Genomic DNA, 14,475 nt, shown 5'->3' with positions numbered 1-14,475 from the left:
AGGCATATATTTTAAAGTCAGCTGAAATCCATTTATGTGAAAAAAATGTTGTTCTCAATATCTTGTCCCAGAATAGTATTAACTTGCTAAACTAAAGATCAAAAACCTTCAACTGATTTAAACTGTTTTCAGTAAAATGCAGTAAAAAAAATTTTTTTACAGTATAATGAGTAAATATGCCAAGTACATTAGCTTTAAGTGGTGTTGAATTTTACACCACAAACAGTGACCCCAAACTCTTGTTTTTGCAAAAGCAGTGCATTTTAAAGCTTGGGTGTATTTGTGAAATGTAATGTTTTGTTCATCAAGACTTTGGATGATTGTAACAAATTTCAAAAATAGGCATAGTTAGCAAGCATTCTGTAACCAGTATATCCGTCCCTTGCAGTGGGGGTTGCCTTGCCTTGCTCTTCCTTTGAGTGACAGGGACAGCTAGTCTCTCTTTTTGGTCATCAACAGGTTAATGACTGCCATAAGGGTTTTCAGCATTGCATGTCATTGAATGGGGCATGAACATAACCATTTACTTGCATGAACAATGAATCCACAAACCCAATGTAGTGAAGAAACTCCATAGTGAGACTAAGGCATATTAAGCTTGCATTAACTTCAGAGGGGAGGGGGGGGGGCACTGAGTAACAGGTGTGAAGTTGCATAAAATGCATCAGTTTCCCATGATGCTTTGACCAATTGGGAGTGGCTTGGAAGTGATGATGCAGGCTAGGCTCGAGGTATATAAACTAAAACAACTATGTTAGCAGTTCTGAGCAGTTGGAGCATTCCCAGCCTTGCCTCGGGTGTAGGGATTGCAAGGGAAAAGCAAAACTACACGGTCTAGACCCTGTGTAGTTTTGTTTTTTGGGTTATAACGGGGCCCAACCGTTCTCACCTTGGATTTTCTGGAAACATTTTGGATAACAGGATTGTTGCTGAGGCACTAGCCACCTGGGCACAGTCCCATCAATTATAGGCAGCCTTGTGATACAAGTAAGTGGCATTTACTCTGTAGAACGCAGCCATTAAAGCAAGTCTTTCAATAAGCTACAATGATACATGCTTGCACACCGTTTTGAAGCAAAATAAAAGTGCTGTTGCTTACAATGTGCTATTATTGATTTGAGGTTTTACAAGTATGATGAGATGATGTAGTCAATCTGTGTTGCTTTTCAAGAATATCATAAAACAATTCACTCTCAAGGTTAATAAATGTTGATTTCAGAATAGCCAAGAATAGCCTGTGATAGCATTAGAGCGGTGACCTAGCTGGGCCATGATGTCTTTTTAAGGGAATCAGCAGCAGAGATATCAGTTGCACCTCCAGCTATGTGCCACATGGTGACTGTCAATCAAACAAGGGACAGATTATTTTTGGAGACTGCCATTTCTGTCATTCTGAATATCAGCCTTCATACATGATGCCATTTAGTCTGAATTAAATTTGTATTGGCATTTTTTGTCTATTATTGATATTTATTACACACATATTTTGAGTGAGATTGTGAGTCATGTTATGGACAATGTGTGTCCGCTCTTACCTTTTTGTTTCCTGCATAAGGCTAATGATGCAGATGGCTTAGCTACAAGTAACCTTTCTTTCTTTCTTTCTTTCTTTCTTTCTTTCTTTCTTTCTTTCTTTCTTTCTTTCTTTCTTTCTTTCTTTCTTTCTTTCTTTCTTTCTTTCTTTCTTTCTTTCTTTCTTTCTTTCTTTCTTTCTTTCTTTCTTTCTTTCTTTCTTTCTTTCTTTCTTTTCATGTTAAGTAGTTGAATTTATTCCATTTGATTCCATTTTGAGTCCATTTCCATTTGAGCGGAGTCATTTAACAAAGACCATATCAAGTATGGTTTAATATAATTCAATTAAATATATTGTTGTTTTAATTTTATATAGGAGATCACATAGACTAAAGACAAATTATGTATGGGAAATATCTGTACAATACACTTGTGAAGCTATTTGAAGCAGATATATTTATAGGTGAAGGTTTTCATTTAAGGCACTAAATCCTCATGGCTGTTTGATGACCAAATTTCAGAAGCTTGATTTTAGAATTTTAAAATTTCTTCATGCTTGGCTATTTTACTTAAACATTTACAAACTATACTTGCTTGATATTTTAAATGAAATTTGTCCAAATACATTGAGTTAATTTGCATATAGAAACAATAAGAATGCAACTATTTTGCTACTCATATGATTTAGTTTTAACATTGCATGTCAGATGTTACAAGAAAAGGATATTTTCTTTTGTAAACCAGTGATAATTTGAAACATTGGATACACCTAGATTATATTATGACAGATGCTTTAATGTTGAAATAGCCTGGTGGATTATGACTTTTTAGTTAAGTTTTATTTTATTAGCCTTATCTTGCAGCTCACTGTTGCTGTTCACACATTTCTAACATATTCAATTGAGTGCTTGACCTGACACTCAACAGCTTCGCCGTTCACAGTTCTCACAAATGACAGGCTGCTGATGGCCAGGTGCCGGTGGGGGTAGGGGGTGTTAGTGATTAGTCAGTTAATGTCTTTTACAACTAAAAATAGCCCTAGTTCGTAATGTAACAGACATGAATGCTATTGTATTTCTAATTGAATAATTTTGGCATGAAACAATTATCTGGCTATAATGTTGTATTCACTACTTGATTCTGTTCTTTTCTAGGGTGCCTTCCACCATGTCAACACAAGCTCCAACATTTACACAACCGCTTCAGAGCGTTGTGGCACTTGAGGGTAGTGCTGCAACGTTCGAAGCTCAAGTTAGTGGTAAGGGCAGAAGGAAAAAAGTTGAAAAAAGACACACACTCATACACACACACACACACACACACACACACACACACACACACACACACACACACACACACACACACACACACACACACACACACACACACACACACACACACACACACACACACACACACACACACACACACACACACACACACATATATATATTTATTAACCAAAATTTGGAATAAAAATGTTAGTGCTGCGAAAAAGAATTTGAATCCAGTATAATATGTGTTCAAATGAACAAATTCCTGTTTTGGTATTGATGAAGGGGTACTTGAGCTTTACCGATGGGGCTATGGGGTTATATAAAACAAAAAGATAAGACTATTCTAAAATAGATTATTTAAGAATGTCCTCCCATATTTTTCTATAGGTAATCCAGTTCCAGAGGTGAGCTGGTTTCGTGATGGCCAGGTTCTTACTGCTGCCGCTCTGCCCGGTGCTCAGATCTCGTTCAGCGATGGCCGCGCTGTTCTGATGATCCCCACCGTGACAGCCGCACACAGTGGAAGATTTTCTGTGAGAGCCACCAATGGTGCTGGACAAGCCACTAGCACAGCTGAACTGCTGGTTACAGGTAAGCAATCACTTTGAAACAGCTTTGTACTTTTCTGCCAGTGATTGCAAACATAAAACTATTTCTTTTTTTGTCTTAAAGCGGAAACTGCGCCACCAAACATCATTCAAAGACTACAGAGTATGACTGTTACACAAGGAAGCCAAGTGAGACTGGATGTTCGAGTTACAGGAATCCCTACACCTGTGGTGAAGTTCTACAGAGAGGGAGCTGAGATTCAGAGCTCTGCCGACTTTCAGATTGTTCAAGATGGAGACCTTTACAGTTTGTTGATTGCCGAGGCCTTCCCAGAAGATTCTGGAACTTATTCTGTCAGTGCTTCTAACAGCAGTGGACGTACTACTTCTACTGCTGAACTTCTGGTTCAAGGTTTGATTTGATTCCCAAATGAAATAATTTAACATTTTGTAATATAGTGTGTTCTTTAAATATTTACTTTTTTATTTCAGGTGAAGAGGTTGCAGTTCCTGCAAAGAAGACCAAGACTTTTGTTTCAACTTCTCAGTTTTCACAGACTCGCCAGGCTAGAGTGGAAAAGGTAGTTAGCATTCTGACAAAATTGCAATTGAGGCTGACAGCAAAATACCAAATTAACTCCTTTATGTGTCCTTTACAGAGAATGGAGGCCTCCTTTGAGTCCACAGCCATGATGGAAATGGAGATAGAGGATGGTGATTTGGCTCACAAGACACCACCTCGCGTGCCTCCAAAGCCGACTTCCAAGTCCCCAACCCCACCAACAGGGGTGTCAAAGGTTGCAACTACGCGCCATCAGTCACCCTCTCCTGTGAGGCCTGTTAAAGCCCCCATTCACACATCTCACAGGTGAAGTATATTTTCATTACATCATTACTACTTAGTACTAATACCTTTACAAATTCTAAGACCTTGCAAGAGTGCACATATTAGCACAGATAACGGAACTAAGATCAATGACAATTCCTGTGTAATGGAAAGTCATTTGTTTCCTCTCCCACACTTATGAAAATGTAAGTGCAAAGATGAATCCATGTTTCGTTTATCTAATGTTTTACCTAATTTTACAAAACATTAAACATCTTTCTTATATAGCATTTCTCCCTTGTTAATTATTATTTTTAAATATGTTTTATTTTAGGCCTGCTTCCCCTTCAAGACTGTCTGTGTCCCCTATCAGACCAGTGAAGTCTCCAATGACTATACACAAACAAGTCGCACAGGCTGCAGATGTTCTGCCTCCATGGAAGCAGGAGGGTTATGTGGGAGAGTCCAGCTATACCAGCATGACTACTGGGGCCTCATATGTCCAGACCTCCTCCACATTTGTCCACAAGGAGCAGCAATGGGAAGGTTCTTTTGCAATGCATCAACAATCCAGTGGAGTCGCTGTCAAAGAAGTAGGTCTATTTGCTACTGTGACCTCTAGTGGGTAAAACATAACATTATGTCTTAGTGATAAAATGGAATAAAAAATATTCATTACTTTATTCAAAAAATCTTAATAAAAGACAATTTGTTTACAAAATAAAAACGGGCATACAATATAATTTGGAAAAAAATGTTTTAACAATGTGTGTGGTCACTGACAAAAGGTCATTTGAAGGTATTTCAGATCATTTGTTTTCTACTGCAAACAGACAGAGTTAAAAATGAGACCACACACACACACACACACACACACACACACTCATTAATTAGACTACTGTTACCTAAAGTGCAAAGGAATCCACATCATTGGCAGTGGTTGGGGGGTGGCGATTGTTTTCACACCATTTGTCAGTTGTCACACCTTAAATAATCACACTTGATTTTGCATACTAGCCCAGCAAGTTTCACTAACTTGCCATTTTGAAGTTTAACTGATTTAATGTAATTTAGCTGATATTTGATATATCAACTGGATATAAACCTGGATACCAACCTTTTTAGCCGACAAAAATGTAAAATATAAAAATGTAATATGAACACAAACTATATGTGCATAAATGTGGAACAAATAACTGAAAATAGAAGGTAAATGTAATTATGCATTTGACCAAACATTGAGACTGAGTTATTTGGTGTATAAAAACTGACTGTGATGGATGTGCACAGATGCTGAGCTCTAGAGATAGCTTGTGTCATGTGATGGTCTTATAATAGAATGATAATATAAGGGTGCCAAGAACTGGTCACTGTTTGCCTGACATGAATCTATTTTACCAGTGTACAAACTAAATATTCTTTGACTTTAATATTAGGATTCAACCTCACATTGATCGTTAGTATATCTCTTATGTAATATGCTTAATATTAGTTAATTTCAATTCGGGTTGAATTAATATTTTGTTATAATAATACAGTTTATGATAGCTGAAAAAAGGAAACCTCCTTTACAGGAGTCATCGCACAATCTTAACTTGGGACACACAGGTTTGTTGTGTAGATTAATGTAGTTAATCACACTGAAGTCATCTTAAATTTATCCAGTTACAATATCACCCCCTGCCTGTTGACTATTGTGAACACAAGCAGTCCTGTACAGATCTCACCTGCTTCACTGAGACTCCTTCTCTTTTGTGTCATGTGATGGTCTTATAATAGAATGATAATATAAGGGTGCCAAGAACTGGTCACTGTTTGCCTGACATGAATCTATTTTACCAGTGTACAAACTAAATATTCTTTGACTATAATATTAGGATTCAACCTCACATTGATCGTTAGTATATCTCTTATGTAATATGCTTAATATTAGTTAATTTCAATTCGGGTTGAATTAATATTTTGTTATAATAATACAGTTTATGATAGCTGAAAAAAGGAAACCTCCTTTACAGGAGTCATCGCACAATCTTAACTTGGGACACACAGGTTTGTTGTGTAGATTAATGTAGTTAATCACACTGAAGTCATCTTAAATTTATCCAGTTACAATATCACCCCCTGCCTGTTGACTATTGTGAACACAAGCAGTCCTGTACAGATCTCACCTGCTTCACTGAGACTCCTTCTCTTTTACCACTTTTTTTTCTTTTACCCATTAATCATTGATCTTAAACCATTATCTTTTACTGTAACAACCTGCTGTTTTGTATTTGCTTTTCTATCTCAACCACTCAAACTTGAAAAGGCTTGAATGAAAAAGCTGAAGAAAGATTATAAAATAATTGTTGAATAATACATTTTAATTTGATTAATTTGATTATTTTTGCAATTCAGATTGTTGAGACTGCAGCAATCCCATCCCTAACAAAAGAACAAGTGATGCCGCCAACTATTGTGGCTGTGAGTAATGAGCACTCATGTACACATGAAAGTGTACAACACAGAGTGAACATTTAATATTCAAAAATTTTTAAATGGTGTAAGATGTCTTACAAGGTTAAAATATTTACTTTGATTTTAATATTCTGTTTTTACTTTGCCTAGGGTTTGAAGAATGTGACTGTTACCGAGGGGGAGTCTGTGTCTCTGGAGTGCCAGATTTCAGGTCACCCCACCCCAGCCATTATGTGGTTCAGGGAGGATTACAGAATCGAAAACTCCATTGACTTCCAGATCAGTTATGAAAACAGCTATTCCCGTTTGGTGATCCGCGAGGCCTTTGCAGAAGACAGTGGACGCTTCACTTGCACTGCTACCAGTGAGGCTGGAACTATCAGCACCTCCTGCTACCTGCTTGTCAAAGGTCAGATCATGAATCATGAAATAGACCACAAAATATGTCGTTGCTTGAAACAAAATGATCCGTGCGATTTCAGACTAAATTTTACAGTTCATTTTTCATCTTCAGTCTCAGAAGACATTGAAAGCCGGGAGGATTTCTCTACTGTTTCTGAACACATTGAAATGTCTGCTCAGGAAAGACAGTGAGTAAATAGAATCCTTTGTGGTATAAAACTATATATTGAATATTATAAGAATTTGCAATCTGATTCCTTGGTGTTTAACAAACAGGGTTACAGTTGAAGCTAAAGAGGAGACAATGTCTGAAATAAGTGCAGTCTCTGAGCAAATGGAGGCTGGAGCAGGTGTTGCCCCATTCTTTGTGAAGAAACCCACAGTGCAGAAGCTTGTGGAGGGAGACAGCATAATCTTTGATTGCCAGGTCGGAGGAAGCCCCAAGCCTCATATTTACTGGAAGAAAAGTGGAATTCCACTTACTACTGGATACAGGTATGTTTTATACTGTGCATATATACACTTTCAGATGAATTAGCAGATAAACAAGTGATTTTATATGCTGGTTTCATGTCTATTGCGACTGAGTTGTCAAAGTAGTTTTTAGGGCTGGGCGATATATCGCATGACATTGTTAAGCGCATCTCGTCAGTAAAGCCGTAGTTCACTGACAAGCTGAGCCATATCGCATTAATTATCACGGACGTATCGCCTGCGATATGGCTCCGCTTGTCAGTGAACTACGGCTCTGTGTAGGAAATGCTGCTCCATCCGAAAGCAGGTGATGGTGATTGTCATGCGATATATCGTCATGCGATATATCGCCCAGCCCTAGTAGTTTTATGTATTGACTTCTGCGTTTAGTTTCATGTGAACTGTGATGCAAAGATATGAATAGGAAATAAACTCAAACTCATATATCCTCTAGGTACAGAGTAGCCTATAACAAGGACACAGGAGCATGCAAGCTTGAGATCTCCATGACATTTGCTGATGATGCAGGAGAGTACACCATCTTTGCTAGGAACCCACTTGGAGAGATCTCTGCATCAGCCATGCTGCTTGATGAAGGTTGGTTTTTTGGGTGACTATATTATACATTTCAATAGTATTTCAGATCAAATATTAAAATTGTTTTTCTGCATCTTACAGAGGCGTACGAGCTATATGTGAAGAAGCAGGAAGAGACATTCAAGACAGAAGTAACTACTATTATAGAGGAGACAAAAGTGGCTGACATACCTTTTGTTGTTGAGACTGTAACTGAGAAAGAGCAGATCATGCAGAGGAGGATGGCTCAACAAACCCAGATGATGCAGTCCTTCATTTCAGAGCAGGTATGAAAGGTTTTACATCTTTCAACCTTATTTTAAGATTATAAATCCTGAAAATCAACTTCTGAATTTACTAAGTGTGAGTATAACCTTACAATTATTATTATTATTTTTTTTTTACAGGAGTTCCAAATATCTCATTTGGAGCAGAGGTTCATCCAAGAAATAGAGTTCCGCCTACTCAAGATTACCTACCAGGAGCTGGTTACTGATGATGGGGAGCAGTTGGATATGACTGTTTCTGAACATGATGCTATTTCTCCTGTCTTTAATACTCCAGTTAAAAGTTACAGACTCAGGGAGGGAATGAGTGCAACTTTCCATTGTCGGATGACAGGAACCCCTCTCCCTAAGGTAAGGTTAAATTTGTATGTTTACACACATTCAACATTCATTCAACTAAGCTAGTATATTTTTTAAACACTAACAAACAAGCAAAAGTGCTATTGCCTCTGGCTTGGCGTGCTCAGTTGGGGACACTAAATTTTTCAACTAAACATCGAAATACATCTAAATAATAAACTAAATTAACCATTTAAACTAAATTACTGATCAAATTATTGATCTAAAGCCCACACTGTCACTGTATGATACTTGAAATTTTTCCAGAATGGCTATACAGCTGAATAAAATTATGCTGCATTATTTTCCTGTTTAACACTGTAAAGCTGCTTTGAAACAATCTACATTGTTAAAAGCGCTATATAAATAAAGTTGACTTGACTTGACTTGACTATTGTACTGAAAAGCATCAGTGCTTGCCCAATCAAATTCGAGGACCTGAACTTACTTTTATATTATTTCAACTATAGATAACCTGGTACAAAGATGGCAAGCGCATCATACATGGAGGCCATTATCTGATGGAGGTTCTACAGGATGGTAGAGCCAGTCTCCGTCTTCCTACAGTACTGCCAGAAGATGAGGGTGTCTACACTGCTTTGATCAATAATATAAAGGGTAATGCTGTCAGCTCTGGAAAGCTGTATGTGGAGCCAACTGGTCTAACACAAACACAGCTTCCTCAGCCAGGGGCAGTTCAAAGAATTAGGTAGGGTTTGACTAATCAATCTAAGAAAATCACATAGTTTGTAATACCATCATAGCAAATTGCATAATATTATAATCATAGTAATTATTGGATTGAGGTTTTAAAAATATTGCATTTTTCAGGTCCACATCACCACGCTCCACAAGTCGTTCTCCTGGTCGATCACCTGCTCGTAGACTTGATGAGACAGATGAGGCCCAGCTAGAAAGACTCTACAAGCCTGTGTTTGTACAGAAGCCCTCATCCTTTAAATGCTCTGAGGGACAGACTGCAAGATTTGATCTGAAAGTTGTTGGAAGACCCATGCCTGAAACTTACTGGTTCCACAATGGTTAGTGATCTGCATCCATAGCAGGCTTTAAAACATTGACAATTATTTTATTACCATGCCATGACACCATTTTTCATTACAGGACAACAAGTGGTCAATGACTACACCCACAAGATTGTGGTAAAGGAGGATGGAACTCAATCAATGATTGTGGTTCCTGCTATGCCTCAGGACTCTGGAGAGTGGACGGTTGTTGCTCAGAACAGAGCTGGAAAAACAACCGTATCTATGACTCTCACTGTTGAAGGTATGACATTATATAAACTAATAATTCATTAATAGAATAACTTTCTGTATGACAGTCACTCCAGGCCAACGGCATTACATATTTGTTATGGAATTTAATTTGTAATTTGGTTTACATTTTCAGCCAAGGAAAACTTGGTGAGGCCACAGTTTGTTGAGAAGCTAAGAAACATCAGCGTTAAAGAGGGTACTTTGGTTGAGCTAGCTGTTAAAGCTATTGGTAACCCCCTTCCTGACATTGTTTGGCTGAAGAACAGTGACATAATCTCCCCACACAAACACCCACATATTAGGTAAGTCATCAAAATATAGCTTACTGGTCTAAGCACATTCAAGTAAATTATCATAATGTTGCTCCCTGTGATGACATGTATGCTGTTTTTAAATGTATATATTACAGTTAACTGTATTTATTTGTTTACTAGGATTGAGGGTGGTAAAGGAGAAGCTCATTTCAAAATTCCATCAAGTACAGGATCTGATAGTGCATGGTACACTGCTACAGCTATCAACAAAGCTGGGAGAGATACCACACGTTGCAGAGTTAATATTGAAGTGGATGCAGTACAGCCTCAGCCTGAGAAAAAGCTTGTAATTCCCAAGGGAACCTACAAGGCCAAAGAAATTGCTGCACCAGAGTTAGAACCTCTGCATCTTCGCTATGGTCAGGAACAATGGGAAGACGGTGACCTCTACGATAAGGAAAAGCAACAAAAGCCTCACTTCAAAAAGAAGCTTACCTCAGTCAGACTGAAGCGATTTGGACCTGCACACTTTGAGTGCAGACTGACCCCAATTGGTGACCCGACCATGAATGTTGAGTGGCTGCATGATGGCAAGCCATTGGCAGCTGCTAACAGGCTACGCATGGTCAATGAGTTTGGCTATTGCAGTCTTGACTATGAAGCTGCTTATTCCAGAGATAGTGGTGTCATTACATGCAGAGCCACTAACAAATATGGAGTTGACCAGACATCTGCTACACTAATTGTTAAAGATGAGAAAAGCCTGGTTGAGGAAACACAGTTGCCAGAGGGAAGGCGAGGTCAAAGAATAGATGAAATAGAGCGTATTGCCCACGAGGGTGGCCCCTCGGGAGTTACTGGAGATGATAACTTTGAGAAGACTAAGCCAGAGATTGTGCTACTTCCAGAGCCAGTAAGAGTTATGGAGGGAGAATCAGCCAAATTTCGCTGTAGGGTGACAGGCTACCCTACCCCAAAAGTCAACTGGTACCTCAATGGTCTGCTCATCCGCAAGAGTAAAAGATTTAGACTTCAGTTTGATGGTATTCACTATTTGGAAATCGTAGACACCAAGTCATATGATTCAGGAGATGTCAAAGTTGTGGCTGAAAACCCTGAAGGTGTTACAGAGCATCTTGTGAAATTTGAGATTCAGCAAAAGGAGGACTTCAGGTCAATCCTGCGCCGTGCTCCTGAGATCAAGGCTCCTGCCCCTGCACCGTCACAAGAGCATGGTAGAGTCTCATTTGAGGTTGTCAAAGCCGAGAAACCATCTGTAACCTCCAAAGAACCCAAGGAGGTGGTTAAATTGAGGAAAACCGAGAGAGTGATCCATGAGAAATTAACAGAAGAAACAGATGAACTGAAAAGCAAATTCAAGCGTAGAACCCAGGAAGGCTACTATGAAGCAATAACGGCTGTAGATCTGAAGTCCCGCAAAAAGGATGAGTCTTATGAGGGTATGCTGAAGAAGAGGAAAGAAGAACTTCTTCATCATGCCAAAGAACTAGGGCCTGATGCAGAGAAGAAAAATGAAGAGGAGGGTAAACTCACCATTCCCAAAGTCAAACCAGAGAAAATTGTGCTCTCTCCAAGCATGGAGGCTCCAAAGATCATTGAACGGATCCAGAGCCAGACAGTTTGCCTGGGAGATGAAGTACACTTCAGTTGTAGAGTCACCGGTAAACCAGATCCAGAATGTCAGTGGTTCAAGAATGGTATCTTATTGGAGAAGTCAGACCGGGTTTACTGGTATTGGCCAGAAGACCATGTCTGTGAATTAGTGATAAAAAATGTCTTGGCTGAGGACTCGGCAAGTGTAATGGTCAAAGCCATGAACATTGCTGGAGAGACCTCAAGTCATGCTTTCCTGCTGGTTCAAGGTAAAACTTTTTTCCTACTTGTTGCTGTTTACGTATTATCAGTACCATAAATGGTAAAAGTAATCTTGAGTCATTGTTCTTTCTCTTTTCGTTCAGGCAAACAAGTTATTTCATTTACACAGCTTCTAGAAGATCAGAATGCTAAAGAGAAGGACACCATGGTGACCTTTGAATGTGAGACAAATGAGCCATTTGTTAAGGTCAAATGGATGAAGAACAATGCAGAAATTTTCTCTGGTGACAAATACAGAATGCACTCTGACAGAAAGGTGCACTTCCTGTCAGTGCTGATGATTTCTATGAAGGACGAAGCCGAGTACAGTTGTGTGGTTGTTGACGATGACCACATAAGAACCAGCGCCTCACTTTATGTTGAAGGTTAGTATAACACTTACAACAGTTTTATCTTCTCATCCAACAGTGTTTAATAGTTTTTAGCATTTAATTATTTGGTCAAATGTACAATTTGATGTCTTATACAGGTGCACCACTTGAAATTGTAAAGAACCTTGAGAATACAGAAGTACCTGAGACATACTCTGGAGAGTTTGAGTGTGTTTTGTCCCGTGAGGACGCTGAAGGCATCTGGTATTTTGAGAACAAAGAAATCACTCCTAGCCTCAAATATGTTGTGTCAGCACGTCGTGGTCGTCATAGTCTTTCTGTGAAAGATGTTAAGAAGGCGGACCAAGGAAAATACACTTTCAAAGTGGGAGATCTTAAGACAAGTGCCTCCCTTAAGATGAAAGGTGAGTTTGAGGAAACTAGGATTAAAGTATTTAAAAATGCTTTTTATAAGCTGTGGTCTTTTCTATTAAAACTCATTTTAGTTGTCTGCTCTAATTAAAAGTAATTTAAATCTTTTTTGAATATTTCTGGTTCACTCTAGTGCGCCCCGTGACTCTTCTGCAAGGTCTTTCTGACCTGACAATCTGTGAGGGTGATATTGCCCAACTTGAGGTGCGATTCTCTCAGGAGAATGTTGAGGGCTCATGGATGAAGAATGGTCAAGCCATCTCTGCTTCCAATAAGATTCACATAGTCATTGACAAAGTCACCCATAAGCTTCTCATTGAGGATGCCATTAAGGATGATGCAGGAATGTACACTTTTGTTGTTCCTGCTCAGGACATTTCTACAAAGGGAAAGCTAACAGTTCAAAGTAAGTCACCTTATTAACCATAAATGAATGCTCAATAGATTCTCAAAAATAGCTTTCAATTTTCATGAGGGAAGAGAGTGTTTTATTAATCATTTTGTTTCTTACTCAGCTATTGGCTTCTTGGCACCATTAAAAGACGTTTCCACAGTAGAAGGCACTAAAGCTGTCCTTGAGGCTAAAATCTCTGCTCCTGATATAACTTCAGTAAAATGGTTCCAAAACGACAAGCTGGTGACAGCAAGTGATAGAGTCCAGATGGTTGTCAAAGGATCAAAACAGAGACTGGCCATTAACAGGACCTACGCATCAGATGAAGGACAATATAAACTGATTGCTGGCAAAGCAGACTCGACCTGTAAACTTTCTGTCCAGCGTAAGTGTCACTCAAAATGTTTCAATTATATAATTCTTTCTTGTTTTAATTGTTTTAAAATAGCCGATAATGATGTCATTGTTCATTATGTTTTATAGCTGTATCTATTGTTAAGCACATGGAGGACTGCGTTTGCACTGAGACCCAAAATGTCACCTTTAAAGTGGAGGTATCTCATCCAGGCATTGATGCTCTCTGGACTTTCAAGGGTCAACCTTTGAAAGCAGGTCCAAAGTACAAAATTGAGGGCAAAGGTACACACTATAGCCTCACTGTTTTGAACGCCATGAAGGATGAGGAAGGAGAGTACATGTTTATGGCTGGTGAGAAGCAATCTAAAGCAAGGCTTATTGTATCAGGTATGTAGACATTCAAATTGCTTAAACAAATTTAAGTACATACTGTTTTGCCATGTACAATGTGGGAATCATGTCTTGTGTCTGAGTTGTGGCATTATTTTTTCATCTCTCCACTAGGTGGTGCTATAAACAGGCCACTCCATGATGTGACCGTAGCAGAATCCCAAACTGCTGAGCTGGAGTGTGAAGTTGCTAATCCTAGTACAGAAGGCAAATGGCTCAAAGATGGCCACCCTGTTGACTTCAGTGATAATATCATAAGTGAAAATAATGGTGCTGTTAGACGCCTTGTCATCGTCATCACCAGGCCACAGGATGTTGGAGAGTACACCTACCAGGTGGCAAACTCCAAGACATCTGGCAACTTGAAGGTTGAAGGTAAATTAGATTAGTGTCGCTAGATTAGTTTACTGCAAATTATGTTTTTTCCATCCATTAGAAGTTAATTATATGTAATTTCTTACTTTTT

At 38.8% G+C, this 14,475-nt stretch overlaps 1 protein-coding gene across 1 annotated transcript in view; it reads left to right on the top strand.

Annotated features, from left to right (window-relative positions):
* The first annotated feature begins 762 nt into the window (after positions 1-762).
* ttn.1 (titin, tandem duplicate 1) overlaps positions 763-14,475 on the top strand; it is a 140,029-nt gene continuing 126,316 nt past the window's right edge. The window contains exons 1-25 of the mRNA XM_079820923.1: positions 763-987; positions 2,667-2,770; positions 3,177-3,380; positions 3,462-3,749; positions 3,830-3,918; positions 3,997-4,205; positions 4,498-4,756; positions 6,561-6,626; positions 6,771-7,029; positions 7,135-7,210; positions 7,299-7,517; positions 7,951-8,093; positions 8,175-8,359; positions 8,480-8,710; positions 9,169-9,407; positions 9,530-9,738; positions 9,821-9,985; positions 10,109-10,277; positions 10,410-12,112; positions 12,209-12,490; positions 12,595-12,861; positions 13,002-13,274; positions 13,384-13,647; positions 13,746-14,006; positions 14,124-14,384. Of these exons, the coding sequence (XP_079677049.1) occupies positions 2,680-2,770; positions 3,177-3,380; positions 3,462-3,749; positions 3,830-3,918; positions 3,997-4,205; positions 4,498-4,756; positions 6,561-6,626; positions 6,771-7,029; positions 7,135-7,210; positions 7,299-7,517; positions 7,951-8,093; positions 8,175-8,359; positions 8,480-8,710; positions 9,169-9,407; positions 9,530-9,738; positions 9,821-9,985; positions 10,109-10,277; positions 10,410-12,112; positions 12,209-12,490; positions 12,595-12,861; positions 13,002-13,274; positions 13,384-13,647; positions 13,746-14,006; positions 14,124-14,384 (6,412 nt within the window). The 5' untranslated portion in view covers positions 763-987; positions 2,667-2,679. The remainder of the gene's footprint in view (positions 988-2,666; positions 2,771-3,176; positions 3,381-3,461; positions 3,750-3,829; positions 3,919-3,996; positions 4,206-4,497; positions 4,757-6,560; positions 6,627-6,770; positions 7,030-7,134; positions 7,211-7,298; positions 7,518-7,950; positions 8,094-8,174; positions 8,360-8,479; positions 8,711-9,168; positions 9,408-9,529; positions 9,739-9,820; positions 9,986-10,108; positions 10,278-10,409; positions 12,113-12,208; positions 12,491-12,594; positions 12,862-13,001; positions 13,275-13,383; positions 13,648-13,745; positions 14,007-14,123; positions 14,385-14,475) is intronic.

This window comes from Gobio gobio, assembly GCF_949357685.1.
Source record: "Gobio gobio genome assembly, chromosome: 7".
NCBI lineage: Eukaryota > Metazoa > Chordata > Actinopteri > Cypriniformes > Gobionidae > Gobio > Gobio gobio.
The sequence above is the reverse complement of the archived record's forward strand: the minus strand, read 5'-3'. Positions and strand labels throughout refer to the sequence as shown.